General features: G+C 41.7%; 1 protein-coding gene across 1 annotated transcript in view; it reads left to right on the forward strand.

Annotated features, from left to right (window-relative positions):
- Positions 1 to 16,163, forward strand: part of LOC128688812 (glutamate receptor ionotropic, delta-2-like) — a 109,414-nt gene that overhangs the window by 70,962 nt on the left and 22,289 nt on the right. The window contains exons 6-7 of the mRNA XM_070085676.1: positions 613 to 726; positions 3,589 to 3,652. Coding sequence (XP_069941777.1) covers positions 613 to 726; positions 3,589 to 3,652 — 178 coding nt within the window. The remainder of the gene's footprint in view (positions 1 to 612; positions 727 to 3,588; positions 3,653 to 16,163) is intronic.

The following is a 16,163-nucleotide window of genomic DNA, read 5'->3' on the forward strand; positions in this document are numbered from 1 at the left end:
GCCGACAAGTTGATGATTTAGACACATGTGCAGCAGTTGGGAATCTTTATTATTGAAACGTATCGACTACGCGGTAGACTTCATCAGTCAAATACTGAACTCTTCTCCAGGCTGAGGGACTGACCACCTGAACCTATATCTCTAAGGTTTATGAACTGATTACATTATCTTACCTTTCACTGAAGCTGTTTACCACACTGGCGAAACATTTCAACAATAAAGACGCCCAACAGCTGCGCAAGTGTCTCAATCATCAAACAATATTTTCTTGACTCACGAAACCGTAATGACACGATTGCAAACAAACCATACCACCGTGGCTAACGCGACGGTCTGGAGTTTTGAGACTCTCTGATCGCGGGTTCTATCCCCACCCGTGGTATAGTTAATATTTTCTTCTATTCCAAACGATGTGGATATTAGATAATTTTCTAAAGGTTAATTTATAAAGATTATCACTTACTGATTTAATGAAGAAACTGGAGTAATTCTTAACTAGGATGTTTCTTCTTCATCTTTTTAATTTCAATCTAATTATTACTGTGCATTTTTGTTTATTGTTTATATATTTAAACAAAATATCTCCTTGATTTTGATGGATAACATTTTCAGATTTATTGAGAAACCAACGCTGGCAGTGGCCGTCGACCAGACTCACATAAGGGAAATTCAAAAAAGAAAAAAAGACGATATGATGGATTATTTTGCACAAAGCATCAATTTTACGTAAGTTATGTTTACTCACATATTTCTTACTGGAACATATTTCTGTTGTCTTGGGTCGCCAAGAGTCAGGTTGTGTCTAGTGGGTGAATTATAATAACATAAGAAGGATAGAACAATGCATCTGGTTTAATGATTCAAATCTGGCAGGTCCTCCTAAAACCTACATACAGTACGGACAGGATAATAATTAAGACACGTACATGGAAAAAAAGAAAAATATATTTAACAAAAAATATTTGCTCTTGGACTTATTGTATCATTGTGATGACGTCATCATCATACAAACGGGATGCACCAAAATATTGGCAGAATTATTCGCTATTTTTGGGGAGAATTTTTTTTATTATAAAATTTTCACATTTTTTTAGGAAAATTTATGCTTCCTCCCTTTTAAAATGAAATCATATATAAGGCGGAGAGTGGGGCGTGACACACAAAGATATGTACTGTACCTTGAAGCCTTAACAGTCTCCTCGCAGAGCAGTCTCCTTTAAACCTTATCCAATCCTGAGGGAAGGGTATATCACGACTAAAGTCAATTTTTCATTCCCCTCCCAAACTTCTACCCAGAAATACATTTTTTGTGTTCTATCATTTCTCATGCCAGTTTTTATGCAGCAGTTCAATTGTTTTCTGACATATACTGGCACCCATCTCCTCTCCCGTTATTTATATCAACGTGGAACAACTTAAAACCCTGAATGTGACATTGAGGTGACGTGTCCCGATTCTTCATATTAAGCCATGTGTCAGTTGTGGTAAATACGTCAGTGTTACCCGCACTTCCAGGTTACCTCATTTCGTCCATTTTGTTTCCAGCGCTGTTTGTATAATATGTATTGGACCAACCCTCCCTCCCCTCTCTTTCTCTCTCCTCGTCCTTCTCATCACTGATCCTCCGCTATCTACACTGCTGTCCTTGTACCAATTTCTTTCCAATATTCACCAATAACTCCACCTCATTCTGTCTATAACTGTTATCTCTAAAACTCACATTATCGCTGCCCTGGTAATTCATGCTGCCCACTTCTGTTATACCATATTTTATTGTTTTCAAAGAAAAATCATGCCACTAAGTATTCCTACTTTGAATCCCTACCAGTTCCTTCCACTGAGCTAGCTAATGCTTTTACCTCAGCAAATTTGCTTATGTCGCTATTTATTCCCTCATCTATGTCGTTTATGTAAATTGTGAAAAACAACGGGCCCAACACTGACCCCTGAGGAACACCGCTTGTGACGTGCCCCCATTCTGATTTCTCCCCATTTATGCAAACTCTCTGCTACCTATTTGTCAGCCATGCCTCTACCGAGGAAAAAAATTCTCCTCCTATTCCGTGTGCCTTAAGTTTCCTCAATAGCCTCTGGTGTGGAACTCTATTGAAAGCCTTACTGAAGTCCATATACACAATATCATATTCATTACCATGATCTACCTCCTCAAACACCTTAGTGAAAAAAATTAGTAAATTCGTAAGACAGGAACGCCCCTTTGTAAAACTGTGTTGAGATTCATTAATCAATCTGTGCCTATCAAGATGGCTACGAATTGCTTCTGCATTTATTGATTCCATAAATTTTCCCACTATGGAGGTAAGGCTTATTGCTCTAAAGTTCTAAGCCAAGGGTCTGTCACCTGCCTTGTAAATAGGTATTAGGTATTACATTTGCCATTTTCCACTTATCAGGCACTGTGCCAGTTTGTAGTGATATGTTAAAAAGATTAGCCAAAGGTATGCTAAGTTCCTCTTTACATTCCTTTAACACCCTTGCAAACAGTTCATCAGGGCCTGGAGATTTGTTAGGTTTTAGTTTCTCTGTTTGTCTGAGGACCATGTCACTAGTTACCGCAATCGTACATAGTTTATTATCATCCTGTTGTACATAATCTATTATTTCAGGAATATCGCTAGTATTTTCCTGGGTGAAAACTGAGAGGAAGTAGGTATTGAGAATTTCAGACATATCCTTATCACTGTCAGTGATCTGACCAGAGTTACTCTTAAGTGGGCCACTCTTGTCCCTAATCTTACTTCTGTATACCTGAAAGAACGGCATCTTTGGTGTAGTTTTTCAGAGGACACAAAGTACATCCACAAACGATACAGATCAACTCACAATTCACCAATATTTATAACAGAAAGTCAACGTTTTCAATACTTCTAGCAATATAAATAAAACATTTCTTTTGTACGAGTTTCATACTGAGTATATTATTCAACGAAAAGCTGAAAATAATATTGAATGATCTCTCTCTCGGGCTCTGCGTGCCTCTGGGCTCCATGGAAACATGGCTGGCACTACCTGCACTCAATTGCTCGAGTTTTGTCATTCATAATTGGCTTACAAGTTCAATAGTTTTTTATCAATCTATAGTGTTCCTGATGCATACAGAGGTGTTTGTACTTCAGTGTATGAACACTAAGAAATTATTCAGCATTTATTTTATGGATTAATTTTTTCTTGTAAGTTGGTGTACAGGTGATAATGCAGCATTTACGACCTTCGTATAATCGCACTCTGAAAATTAATTAAATACCTTAAACTAAGCAGATCTAACAATCTAGCGTAAGTAAAGCAAGAGCCCTCAGCATTTTGGATTTCATAGACTCATATTAATTTTATTCTCTGGAAAATCGCATAAAAGTTGTGCATTTTTCTCAGATACTTTATGCAAACAGTGTGCACTACAAATTCATTACTCTTAAACGGGTGTTAATGGTCAGTTTTTCTCAAAAGGTATTAAAGTTAACTTTTTTTTTTTTGGGGGGGGGGGGGGGAATGACTTTTTGTGAATCCTACTAACATCATGTTCTTTAAGACTAATATGTTGCTAACTTTATATAATATTCTGTCTTTAAGATACAAGTACGTGCATTCCCGAGACGGCTCATGGTACGGCCTTGTGGAAATGGTCAGAGACAAGGTGAGTCCCTCTCCGTTTGCCCCCCTCTCGTCAAGGGAGGTTCTTTGATACTGGTGACGGGCTATCGATCTAGGGAATTGGATCTGTGCTCCAGTTCCCTGAATTAAGCTTGAATACCTTCCATTCCATCCCCCCACAGGCTCTGTATAATCCTACGGGTTTAGCGCTCCCCCATTATAATAATAATAATAATAATAATAATCTGCGTTTGCCCATAAATATTAACGTCCTTAAGTGATAGTGAGCATAAGGTTAACGTCATTGCGTATAAATGAAGACAAATGGTACCACCAGTGAGCATTATTTGAGTACTATTATTATCGTCACTGATTGTTAGTTATCATAGTTAAGAGAAAGCCATTCAAGTTTTTCTACGATGATACTTAATCATTGTAGATACTGAAGTAAGGCAAACGAATTACTGTTGTTTGTGCACGGAGAACAAAACAAAATTCTTAGTAAAGGATTAGGATTAGGATTAAGGCGACAAGAGCTGTCGTGAGATGGGAAGGAAGAAGGATAAGGAAGGATGGAAATGACTGTAAAGGGATGGGAAGGAGGAGAAGAGGAATCAAGGCAAGTGGCCCAACCACTTTGGAACATGGAGTAAAGGACCCCATTGACCTCATCGCTCTAGGGCCGTGAGGTTGTGCTACGCCTGCTCCTGCATTCGTCACTCAACCTCGGTGGAGGACGGACATTGGCGTTTGAGCTAGCACCTGTTGGTAGCACTGAGTGATTTTCACAAAATGGCGCAGGCTATCTGGCGGAGAATCAACACTGTGTGTATTGAGGTGTTGAAAGGAACGGTTTATCAAACCAATGCTTCTGTTATGCTGCCTGCCATACTACGGGATACCTACTGCATCAACAACGACGATCTGTATGGTATTGCCTTAAATGGAGCTACAAGGATCTTTGTGAAATTTGTGACGGCTGCGACATATGACAAGATGGTGGAAAAATACCAAGACGTGTGTATGAAGGTTAATAATGGTTTAGAAGTACGACTGAGGGACGTATCCAAGTATTATACTTGGGTAAAGTTACGGAATGTCCCATTTGAAGAGGATGAAGAAGATATAAAAGCAACATTCAGTGAGTATGGTGTTATACATCAGGCATCAGTTGGAAGGTGGTCTGATGGTATGTATGCTGGACTGCGTGAGGGCTCCTTTACCCTCAAAATGTCTTTGCGCAAATCTATACCATCATATGTGACACTGAGTGACTTTAGAACTCAGGTATATGTAACATATGCGGGGCAGAGACGAACCTGTAGATTGTGTGGTGCCTTTGATCATATGGCAGTAATGTGTCCTCGTCGTCGTCGATCGACACCTGAGAAACATGGAGAGGGAAAAGGAGTGGGGAAGGAGAAAGAGGTGATGACCCAGTCTACAGGGGAGCATCTTCAAGATCATAGAACATGGAGTGAAATCGTGGAGGACAATCCGGAAGAATGTGCAACATTACCGGAGGTCTCACAGGTTATTGAGAATATGCGTATGGAGGATGAGGTGAGACGAGTGGAATTGGGTAGTCAGGTTACGGCTACAATAGACACTGTTATACAAGAATTCTTGGGTAATCAGAATGAGGACGGGACACTAAGCATGGTGTCGGATGGGAAACTTATAGGTAAGGGTGGAATGCAAGAGGTGGGTAATGTGGGTGATGGGGATATGCAATCAAAGAGGATTAGTGAGGTTGTGGTTGAAGTCCACAACGTGGAATGTGAAGATGAGGGAATGCACATAGTAGAGGCATCACGTAAGAGAGAGGCAGGGGCTTCTGATAGTGATGATGTCCTCACACCAGCGCAACGAACTGGTAAGAAACTATCAGTGGATGTGCCAAAAAAAGTAACAGGGGGGGGGAAGGGGCAGAGGAAAGGTGAGGCAAAGAAAGGACAATGTGAAAAGAATGTTCAGCAAAATCGTAAGGAAACTCAAGGATATCGGTCGATTGGTAAGCCCCCGATAGCATTTTTAAGTGTCTGACATTAAATGTTAATGGCCTAAGGGCTGATGTAAAGTGTAAGATATTTAGTGAATTTTTAAAGAGACTTGGAATACAAGTAATATTTTTACAAGAGTATAATTTTAGGTATGGAAGGGATTTGTTGGTAGATGGATATAAAGTTTATGCTGGGTATACTGGGAAGCTTAAGGAAGGTGCTGTTGTTTTAATAGCCGAGACCAGTCCTTTCCAATTGTTACATTGGGAAGAAGGGGGAGATGGGAGAGTAGCGAGGGTGGATGGGACATGGGGTGGGGTACGTGTGTATTTTGTGAGTGTATACATGCCGGCGGACAGTAATAGACGTGTTAAAGAGGAATTTGTAAGGGACACACTAATTTATCATATGCGGGGTTTACCTGTTTATTCATTATTCGGAGGGGATTAGAATAGTGTGATACGTATAAAAGATGTGGAGCCGAGGGGTGCAGGGTGTGTTTTGGGGGTCCTACGGGATGTTTTAGAGGGAGCAGGCTTAGCGGATGTAGTGAGGGGGGAGGGGTGGAACGTGAGGAGAGGATATGCGGCATGACTAGATCGTATTTATGCTTCTCCCGGGTTACAGGTTGCTAATACAGAAACTATAAATGTAGTGTTTTCAGATCATAGAGGAGTGGTCGTGGATGTGGGATGGGGAGGTTTACCAAAGCGTTACATGAGTTATTGGAAACTTAATGTGAGATTGTTAGATGAGCTGGAGGATGGTGATAGTTTTGTTGAGTGGTGGACAAATGAGTGGACCAAGGGGAGAAAAGGAGGTGATATACTGCGATGGTGGGAGGAATATGCTAAACCAGGAATCAAAAATTTTGTATGAGGAAAGGAATGGAGGTAAGTCAATGGAAATATGGCTTACAGAGATATTTAGAAGGGCAGTTGAAACAGTACTATGAAGGTTTTAGTGGGGTTTATCCAGTACAAGAGATTGAGGGCATCAAAGCGCAACTGATGGAAATGTAGAATGCAAGATTTGAAGGTGAGAGAATGAGAGGTGGATTGGAAGATGTTTTATGAGGAGATAAGCCATCTGCCTGTGTATTGCGGCGATTAAAGACACGACAGAGGACAACGACTATGACGAAGTTGGAAGTACATACGGATGTGGAAGGGTATACGATGGGACAGAGGTTAGTAACTATGGAAAGTATGAGTGGTTATGCTGATAGTGGTTTGAGATATATGTGAGAGGGGGAAACAGGAAGATGGGAGATATTAAGATTTTAGAGAAGGGGATGCAGAGAAATCTAGAGTCAGCAGTTAGAGCGATGATAGAAGGGCCTATAGATGAAGAGGAAGTGTGGACGGCTTTTAAAAGGGATGAGTGTCGGGAAAGCACCTGGGATAGATGGAATCCCAAATGAATTTTATTTGAGCAACTGGGATGTCATGAAGGAATTCTTGGTACAGTTGGTGAATGTAATGAAGGATAAGGGAAGCATGAGTCTAACACAAAGGACAGGTGTAGTAGTTATGGTTCCAAAGGGGGAAGTACAGAATAACATCCTAGATAATAGAGGTTTATCATTAATGTGTGGGGATTATAAATTGTTTGCCAAGGTGTTAGGTAATAGATTGTGTAAAGTAATTGGGAAGGTTATAGATGGGGGACAGATGGGTGTGCCAGGGCGAACAATGTTTAGTGGGCATGGGAGGATAAAGGGTTATATAGAGGAGCGTAGGATGGACGGCGGAGGTGTTCTTGCTTTGGATTGGAAGGCGGCTTATGATTGTGTAGAGAGAGAGAGACATTATGGATGATTATAAGGAGGATGGATTTCGGTGAGGAAATTGTGCAGTGGGCGGAAACTTTATATAGAGGTGCAGAAATACGAGTGCAAATAAATGGAAGGGTGGGGAAGATGGTTAGTATGGGTAGGGGGCTGAGACAGGGATGCCCCATGTCTCAGATCCTATTTGCATGTCTGCAAGACCCATTATATAGGTTGATAAATGTAGGAGTATGTGAGGGGGGGGGTAAGACTTAGGGGTGCTACGGGTATAGTTGGTTATGTGGATGACACGACGGTCTTAGTGGGAGGAGAGGAGGGGTTAAAAAATGTAAGCAGAATTGTTGAAATATTTAGTGGAGCAACAGGTATGAGTGTTAATAGTGAAAAGTCGAAATTACTGGAGGTTGGGTCATGGGTGGGAGGGCAACTGGGAAAAAAGTATGGATGGCAGGTAGTAGAGCAGATAAAAATTTGTGGAGTATTGTACAGAGGGGCAGCGCAGGGGGCTAGAGAGGCAAATTCTAAAAGGGTAGTGCAAAGAGTATTGCTTAGGTTAGGGGGAATAAGAACGAGTGGTTTGACTATACAACAGAGAGTCATTGTAGTTAATACACTCATTTATCCTAAATTGGGGCACGTGGCAGTGGTGTACCCCTTGGTGGCGAAAGACGTGCGGCAAGTGCAAAGGAAAGTTCTGAATTTTATATGGGGATATGGTTGTCATTGGCTGAGGCAAACGGTTGTAATGACACCGCTGGCAAAATGGGATTTAGGTTTAATTCCTTTGGGTAGCAGACTGAAGAGCATGTACGTGAAGCATTGTTATCTGAGATTGGGTGGGGAACATGGTGTCAGAGTGAGGGATATGATGGAAGATGTGAGGCGGTGGTGGGGGGGTAGGGACTTAGAGGAGTGTATGAGTATGTTGAGATACTTATTACAAGTAAGAAATCCGGAAAATGTAACTGCGTGTGTTTTGGGGAGGTTGGTAAGGTGTCAAGAGGTGTTGGAAGGGGAGAATGTTTTTTCCATTATATAATTGGACACGAATCTGGGGAGACTTCAGTAAGTTACAGGTGAAGTCAAGGGTGAGGGAAACTATGTATAGGTTTTTACATGGGATTTTGCCAACCAAAGTACGACTGTATCAGATGGGAATTTTGCAGTCTCAATGTTGTGTTTTGTGTGGGGGAGAGGAAACAGCATATCATGTGGTGTATTTCTGTGAGCATATCGAGAGGGCACGTCTATGGTTTCGCAGAGTGTTGGATATGGTGGATAGGAGTAGGTTAGTGGTATTAAGGGCACTGAGTTTGGATATAGAGGGAGTGGGAGATAGTGTGAGGAGGGCCGTCATGTATTTAGTGGCAGATTATATCTATATATCGTGGGCGATGAGGAAGGTGGGGGGGGGAGGAACGAACAAGGGCTTTAGCAGGACATTTCTATAAAACAAAGTGTATAAATGAGGTAGTGTATGGACGTAGATGGGCTATAGATTTTCCGGTATCATATAGAGGTATGACTGTGAGAGGGTTGCACGAATTAGTGTTGTAATGGCTGGGTGGACTGGTCTTTGTAAAAGGGGGGAGGGAAAAATGAATTACATGGACATAGAATATCATGATTATTAAGCACAGTTTTCCTGAAAACCGAGAGGGGGCTTATCAGTTCGATTAGGGGCTATAATGTTCTATTTTCAACCATAGTATGTGAAAGAGCAAGTCTGAAATTGCTCTGAAACATGTTAATAAACATCTAGAATTTGTTGAACATTGCAATACATGTTTAATAATATACATTCTTGGTATATGTAATACAGGTGTGTGTTTTAATATCCAGTGTACAGTTATCATATTAGTTGACATTGTTCACTATAGTAAAGTGTGAGGGAAAAGTTCAATAGATAGGAGTAGCGATATAGTAACAATAGTTTCATTGCCGGCTACTTGTTAAGGTAGGGTAAGTCCAGCTCCCGTTATCCCTCCCCCCTTTTTCCCCCTCCCCGAAAGTGATAGTTTGCTTGCCGGCTACTTGTTAAGGTAAGGCAAGTCTAGCTCCTGCTATTTCCGCCTTTTTTTTCCCCCCACCCCGAAAGTGATAGTTTGATTGCCGGCTGCTTGTTAAGGTAGGGTCAGTCTAGCTCCCACTATCCCTTCCCCTCCTCTTCCCCCCCCCGAAAGGTGACATGTGGGGCTCCAGTCCAAACAGTAATCATTAGACTCACAGCTCCCAGCACTACTGTAAGTACATGCCTGCCTTGTATTCTAGTGGATTTACTGGTTGAAAGCTTCACTTTTGACCAATAATAAACTTAGTCCTTTCAGTCTTGCTCTAAGTTGACTGTTGTAATAATCACCACGTCTTTTAGGTATTGTACTTATCATGGAGAGTGATTTCTTAAGCAGTGGGTAACTTGTCTATCTTTCCAGCTTGGATGACAGAGAGGGTCACCTGCCAATCAACGAGTAGAATTGAAGGAGACGGACTAACGTTCTGAGATGTCCCAAATTTTGATCCACTTACCTGTTTGTGTATGCAAGTAGCAGGATATAACCCCTCATCATTGCAGTGGAGAAAACCTGCTTTCCTGTCATCTGGAAGGATTATTGAAAGCTAGAAAATCTGTGAAGAACGAGCCGGTGGGTTGTCATCAACACATGCGATCCCCCCCCCTATCATCAGCAACGGCTACGATTTCAACAACACGCAGTGTCACCAACACCAGACACCCACGTTTAATATACATTTATATTAGCGTTGAATTCAGTTATCATTTATATTTTTCATTTTCATTTTCTTTAATGTAGGATTAATACTTCATATTTAAGTGTTTTATATTTTATATTTTCTAAATAATAGTGTTTATGTTTGTCAGTTTTTATTCTTTTTCTATACATTAATTTTCCTGAGGAGGAGCCAGCCTTGGTAATACTGTCTGAAGTTGTTACAGGGCTGAGTAAGCCTTCACATAAGGTTGTGTTATTATTTATATATTGTCATAAAGTGTAATAGTTGTTAGTATTTTAAAAGTTCTTTGAATGGTTTTAAGATGTTGTGGAGTCTAGTGTTTGTGTTATTTTTTTTTTTTTGCACTGTGGAAAAGGATGGGAAGTATGCAAGTCATTACGATGGAATCATAACCACATGTAATTGCATGTGTGTACAATATATATAGCAGTTAATATTTGTATTAATTCCTTAGTAAATTTCATGATAAGCATAATTAAAAATTTTCATGCATATTGTAATATATTTGAATGATAAAAAGCATAATTTTTTTTGTAAACTTGTATTTAGTAAAAGGATAAAAAAAACATAGGATGAGGGATATTTCATGTCAGCTCATAGATAAACGTGTAAGTGTATTGCGAATATGTAAATTCATTTTTTCTGTGGAGGACCTGCTAAGGCTTCTTTTATTTATTAATGCATTGCAATGTTTTAAACTAAAAATGATAATGTATGGAGTATATAGAACTGTTAAAGTACATGTTCACCATTGTGGTTTAGCGCAATTTTTCGAGTATAATAACAATAACGTAAATGTTGGGGGGGGGGGGGGGGTGAGTCACTAGTATTGTAAGTGCTTTGTGTCATTTTACATTATGAAAAAAACAGTAATGGGAGCACTGTGTATTTTGCAGTAGTGTGTTAGTTACGTTGTTAGGTGTATATCAGAATCATTATGAAGTGTTACTTAGTGGACCGGAACAGAGCCACTGATAATGCCTCTTTTTATATATATTTATATCACAGTGCTGTATAACCCTTGTGGCTTAGCGCTTCTTTTTGATAATAATAATTATATCACATTTATATACGTAACTATCTATGTATATTGTATGAACTGTTTTAAATAAAATAAAAAAAAAAGACCCCAATGTAAATAAGTCACTTTGACTTTTTTGGGTTATCTTAGGTTCTCTATACATATGCTACTGTGTATGATAATATATGTAACTGTATTTGTGTATACCTGAATAAAATTACTTACTAGTACTGAGCAACACTCTAGCAACCAAATAATGTTGTTTAGTAATTGAGAGTGTTGTAACAGATACGTTAATGATGATTATGAACCCAACACACCTTAGCAACATAAGCAATCAAACGAAGATTGAATCTCAAAAAAGCCAGAGGAGTTCTGCCTTAGCAAACATGTGCTAATTTATTATACAGGGCTCACCAAGGATTAGGGATTGAACCTATTTCACATAATTTTATAATTTTAAACTATGGCTGTAGGTTGAGGGACCGAACTCCTAAATATATTTACCATTCCTCTACGTGACTCTTTCAACGCTGATGTGGTCATTACTACTGCTTCATGGCTTAGCTATTTTATCCTCACTGCTTCAACTACATAATCTGCTTTCTCAGGTATGATTGGTAAAGTCTTCTGAACAAGTGAGGTCTGTCAAATAATGATTTCCAGATATTACATGTATCTTATTCGTCAAGATGCAACTTCAGTTACAAAATATAACTAATTTTTCAAATGCAAGAAGACTGCACAAATATTTCAAATATTTTCCATTTTTCTAACGCAATCTTAGTCTAACATATAATACTGGAAATAGGTGAACTCTCAAAATTTGGGATTAAAAAAGTACAGAAACAAAATTAAAATTACATAAACTTGACAGTTTGTCTGGATAACAGGAAGTAGAGGCTGTTATAGTTGATAAATATAGAAATGTAACATAGTAAGGAAATAACGATAACAGAAGTTTGCTTTAAACATGAAATTTGACTGTTTTATCCTTGACGTAGACAGTGATAATGTTAGTTCTATTAACTCCAGTTCATATGTAAACTATATAACTGCTAGTCAGGAAGATACATAAATCTTGCACTAATCATTAATTAGAAAGATTACACTTTATAACTACGTATGATTGTAATAATAAGAAACACTATGATTTATGTCCCTTTGTCCTCTTCAAGGGGGGCTCCTTGGCGTGGTGAAGAGGCTCTTGGTCTGAGGAATTAGATCTGTCGGTCTCCTTCCTCAGACCGAACCTAATTACCCCCCAATCCCCCGTTCCCTATCCCATCCTCCCCATCCTCCCCTTTTTCCTTTCCTCCTCCTCCTCCCCACCCCTCCCTTTTGCCCTTCCTTTTTGGCCTTTGGGATTTTTTTTTCTTTCCCATCCCATTCCGTTGAGGTTCTTGGCGGTGGCGTAGTTTGTCGTGGAATCTGGATTGCCAGGGGATGTCCCGATCCCTCTCCGGTATCCCGAAGGGTGGCTTTAGGTGTGTCTCGGGCGACGGGTGTATCTCTGGAAGCCACCTTTCAGATTCCGGGGTTGGTGGCCAAAGGAGGTATGCTTTGTGGCGGATTTCCGGCCGCCCTCTCTTTTCTCCACCGAGGTAGCTCGGCAGATGTGAGGTTGCTATCCCAGATTGCCGGTTTACTGGCATGATGGGTAGGGTATGGCACGGGTTCCATGCTGCATCTGTGCTACTTGCTGTGCTGAGGTCCTCTTGGGCGCGAAGGAAGATTTCTAGCCCTTTCATTCCTCCTAGGAACTATCCCTCCCCGGTCCCCCTTTTTTTTTATTCTTTTCTTATTTTTATTTTCTTCTTTCTTTTTTTTTTCTTAAAAACAAAAAGAAAGAAGTAACCTAACCATGGCAGCCCTAGTCCATGAACCTGGTACCCCCGGGCCCCTTCTTGATACCGCACCCCGTTCTGACCCCGCCTCATCTCTGGACCAGTCTTCGGACACTTCTCATGCCTCTGTACCTCTTGCCGGTGCTGTTTCCTCACCCGCTTCAGGTACTGAGGCCTCGACTGACTCCTTCGATTTATCTGACCTTCGCCCTCCTCTGACTATGCTTTCGGCCTCTCCCTCTACAGTGCGACAATTTTCGGATCGCCGGCCCGTTCCACGTCAGACCACCTCTGGTCCCACGCCTAAATGCCAACGACAATTACCTGCTGATGATACTTCTCCACCTTCTCGTTCTTCTCAGAAAAGATCGACACGTCCTTCACTACCTTTCCACGCTCAGTTTCAGACTGCACAATGGACTAAATTCTTCACTTTACGACCGACTTCTTCTACTGCCTATCTTTCTGACCACAGTATTGGCAAGGCACTCCTATGCCATGTTGGTAAAGATATTTCTTTTCATGCTCTTAAGAGCGGTTCGCACATCATCACCATACAGAATGCTACCCAGGCTCATGAGCTTTCTCGTCTTTCCCATATCGATACTGTTCCTGCCACTATTGAAAAACATTCCCTCAATTCTTGTAGTGGTACCGTCATTCTGCCCAATACCATAGTTCAACAAAATTTTCAGACATGTGGCACTGACATTCTTGAACAGCTGGAACTCCAAGATCTCCCAATCCTCAAGGTTGCCACTTATGTTCTTCCCGCCCGTGGGAGGAGACGATACCCTAGCAATGTGGCTCGTTTAACTTTTGACAGCCGTGAACTCCCATCCTCAGTTTATGTAGCAGGACATCGGTTACAAGTTCGAAAGGTGATCCCTACACTGCAACAGTGTAGAAATTGCTGGCGATTTGGCCATCCAGCGAAATATTGCAGATCTATCGCCGAATGCCCGGTCTGTGGTGCCGATGACCATTCTAATATGTCTTGCAATCGACCTCCCTCTTGCCTTAATTGTCATGAGGCTCACCCTTCGTACTCTTGCCATTGTCAAGTCTACTTAAACGAGCGGGAAATCCGTTACCTCAAAGAGGCAGAAGGTCTCCCTTATGCCATGGCAGTTTCTCATCTCCGCCTCCAAGGGATACTACCTCGTGTTTCTTATTCCCGTGTTTCAAAACGTCCCCCCACTTCTGGGATCCCATCTTCTGCAACCACCTCTGCGGTTACCTCTTCCATAGTCACTCCTGTATCTAATTCTTTTGCTGTGCTAGGCTCAGACGTCCCTACTTCAACGCCTCAGTCTGATCTTGCTTCTTCGTGTTCTCCCTCACAAGCCTCAGTAGCGACGAGATCTCGTATGACACCTCCTCCTAATCGCCCCTCTACTTCTCAAAAGTCAGAAAAAGGTCCGTTAACACCTCCTACCCATCTTCTACCTCCTCATTTTACCTTCCCTGCCTCTGTACCTGGTTCTTCCCCTCTCACTGGCTCTGTTACAAGTGTAGAGGTACACCCTCCTCCTCATACTGTACCTTCCTCATCTGTTCCCTCCCAAGTTTCTTCCTCTTCTGCCACCTCCCAGGTTTCTGCCTCTTCTGTCCCCTTCTATGCTTCTCCAGTTCCCGCCACCCTTTCGCCCCCCCCTACCTTGGTACAGTCCATTACAGTTCCAATCTTTCCTCATCCTCCCCCTACCATTTCCAATATTGTCTCCCATACGACGTCTCTGAATTCCAAAACACTTGAAGCAATCTCTGAATATATTGCAGAGACCAAACCATCAATGGACACTGATCCACCCTCCGTTCCTTCTCTCTCCTCTGCTCCATCTGCGCAACTCCTTTCTTCACAGCGCACCATTCCTTCGCTGCTTGAACGTTTTCCACTGCCTCCGCATGTGGACTTTTCTAACCCCTCTAGTCCATAGGAACACTTACCTGCGGATTTCAGGTATCTTTATCATTGCCAATCATGGCCTATTTACAGTGGAATATACGCGACCTCAGGGGTAATTGGGGTGAGCTTCAGATGTTACTCTCCCAGTTTTCCCCTGTTGGTGTTTGCTTACAGGAACCAAAATTACACTCTGCTGTTATCTCTCCCATCTCAGGCTATAATTATTGTATTCTTCAGATCCTTTTCCTGATGGGACCTTTAATGAAAGTGCCCCTCTTCTACGCACTGATATTCCGTACCATCAGCTATTTGTTCGTACTTCACTGCATTACACAGCAGCCCGTATCCACTTGCATAGGTGGTATATGCTCTGTTCTTTATATCTCTCTCCTTCTCGGGCATTATCTATTCCGGATATTGCCTTTCTTGTTACGTCATTACCGCCACCAATTCTGTTACTTGGCGATTTTAATGCCCACCATTTCCTCTGGGGGGTCTCACTGTGATTCCCATGGCATTCAGTTAGAGGCTTTTCTTGCCACCCACCCCCTCCATGTTTTAAATACAGGTACTCACACCCATTTTGATCCTCGGAGTCACACTCTCTCTTGCGTCGATCTCTCAGTCTGCTCTTCCTCCGCCGTATTAGACTTCACTTGGTCTGTTCTCCCGGACTTACATGACAGCGATCATTTCCCAATCACTCTTACTTCCCCTCCATATTCACCGCCTCTTCGCATCCCACGCTGGCAATTTGATCAGGCAAACTGGAACCTTTACTCACATCTAACTGTTTTTAGAGAGGTTCCTTCTTCGTCCTCCATCGATGAGCTTTTACACCTCTTCTCGTCCTCTGTTTTAATCGCAGCTTCTAATTGTATACCCCAAACTTCGGGCAGGCATTCTCAGAAATGCGTGCCTTGGTGGTCTCCTGTTTGTGCTCATGCAGTACGTTTGAAACGCGCTGCATGGGGCAGGTACCAGTACAATAGAACCACAGAGAGACTTCTTGATTTTAAGTGGAAGCGTGCGATCGCTCGCCGTGTCATCCCTGACGCTAAACGCACTTGCTGGCGAGATTATGTCTCCACCATCACTTCTGCTTCCTCTATGAGTGCAGTCTGGAAAAAAGTACGAAAACTGAGTGGTAAATATTCTCCTGACCCGGCTCCTGTTCTACGGGTTGCCGGTGTTGATATAGCAAACCCACTAGATGTTGCCAATGAAATTG

This window comes from Cherax quadricarinatus, chromosome 16 (genome assembly GCF_038502225.1).
Source record: "Cherax quadricarinatus isolate ZL_2023a chromosome 16, ASM3850222v1, whole genome shotgun sequence".
NCBI classification, from domain to species: Eukaryota; Metazoa; Arthropoda; class Malacostraca; order Decapoda; family Parastacidae; genus Cherax; species Cherax quadricarinatus.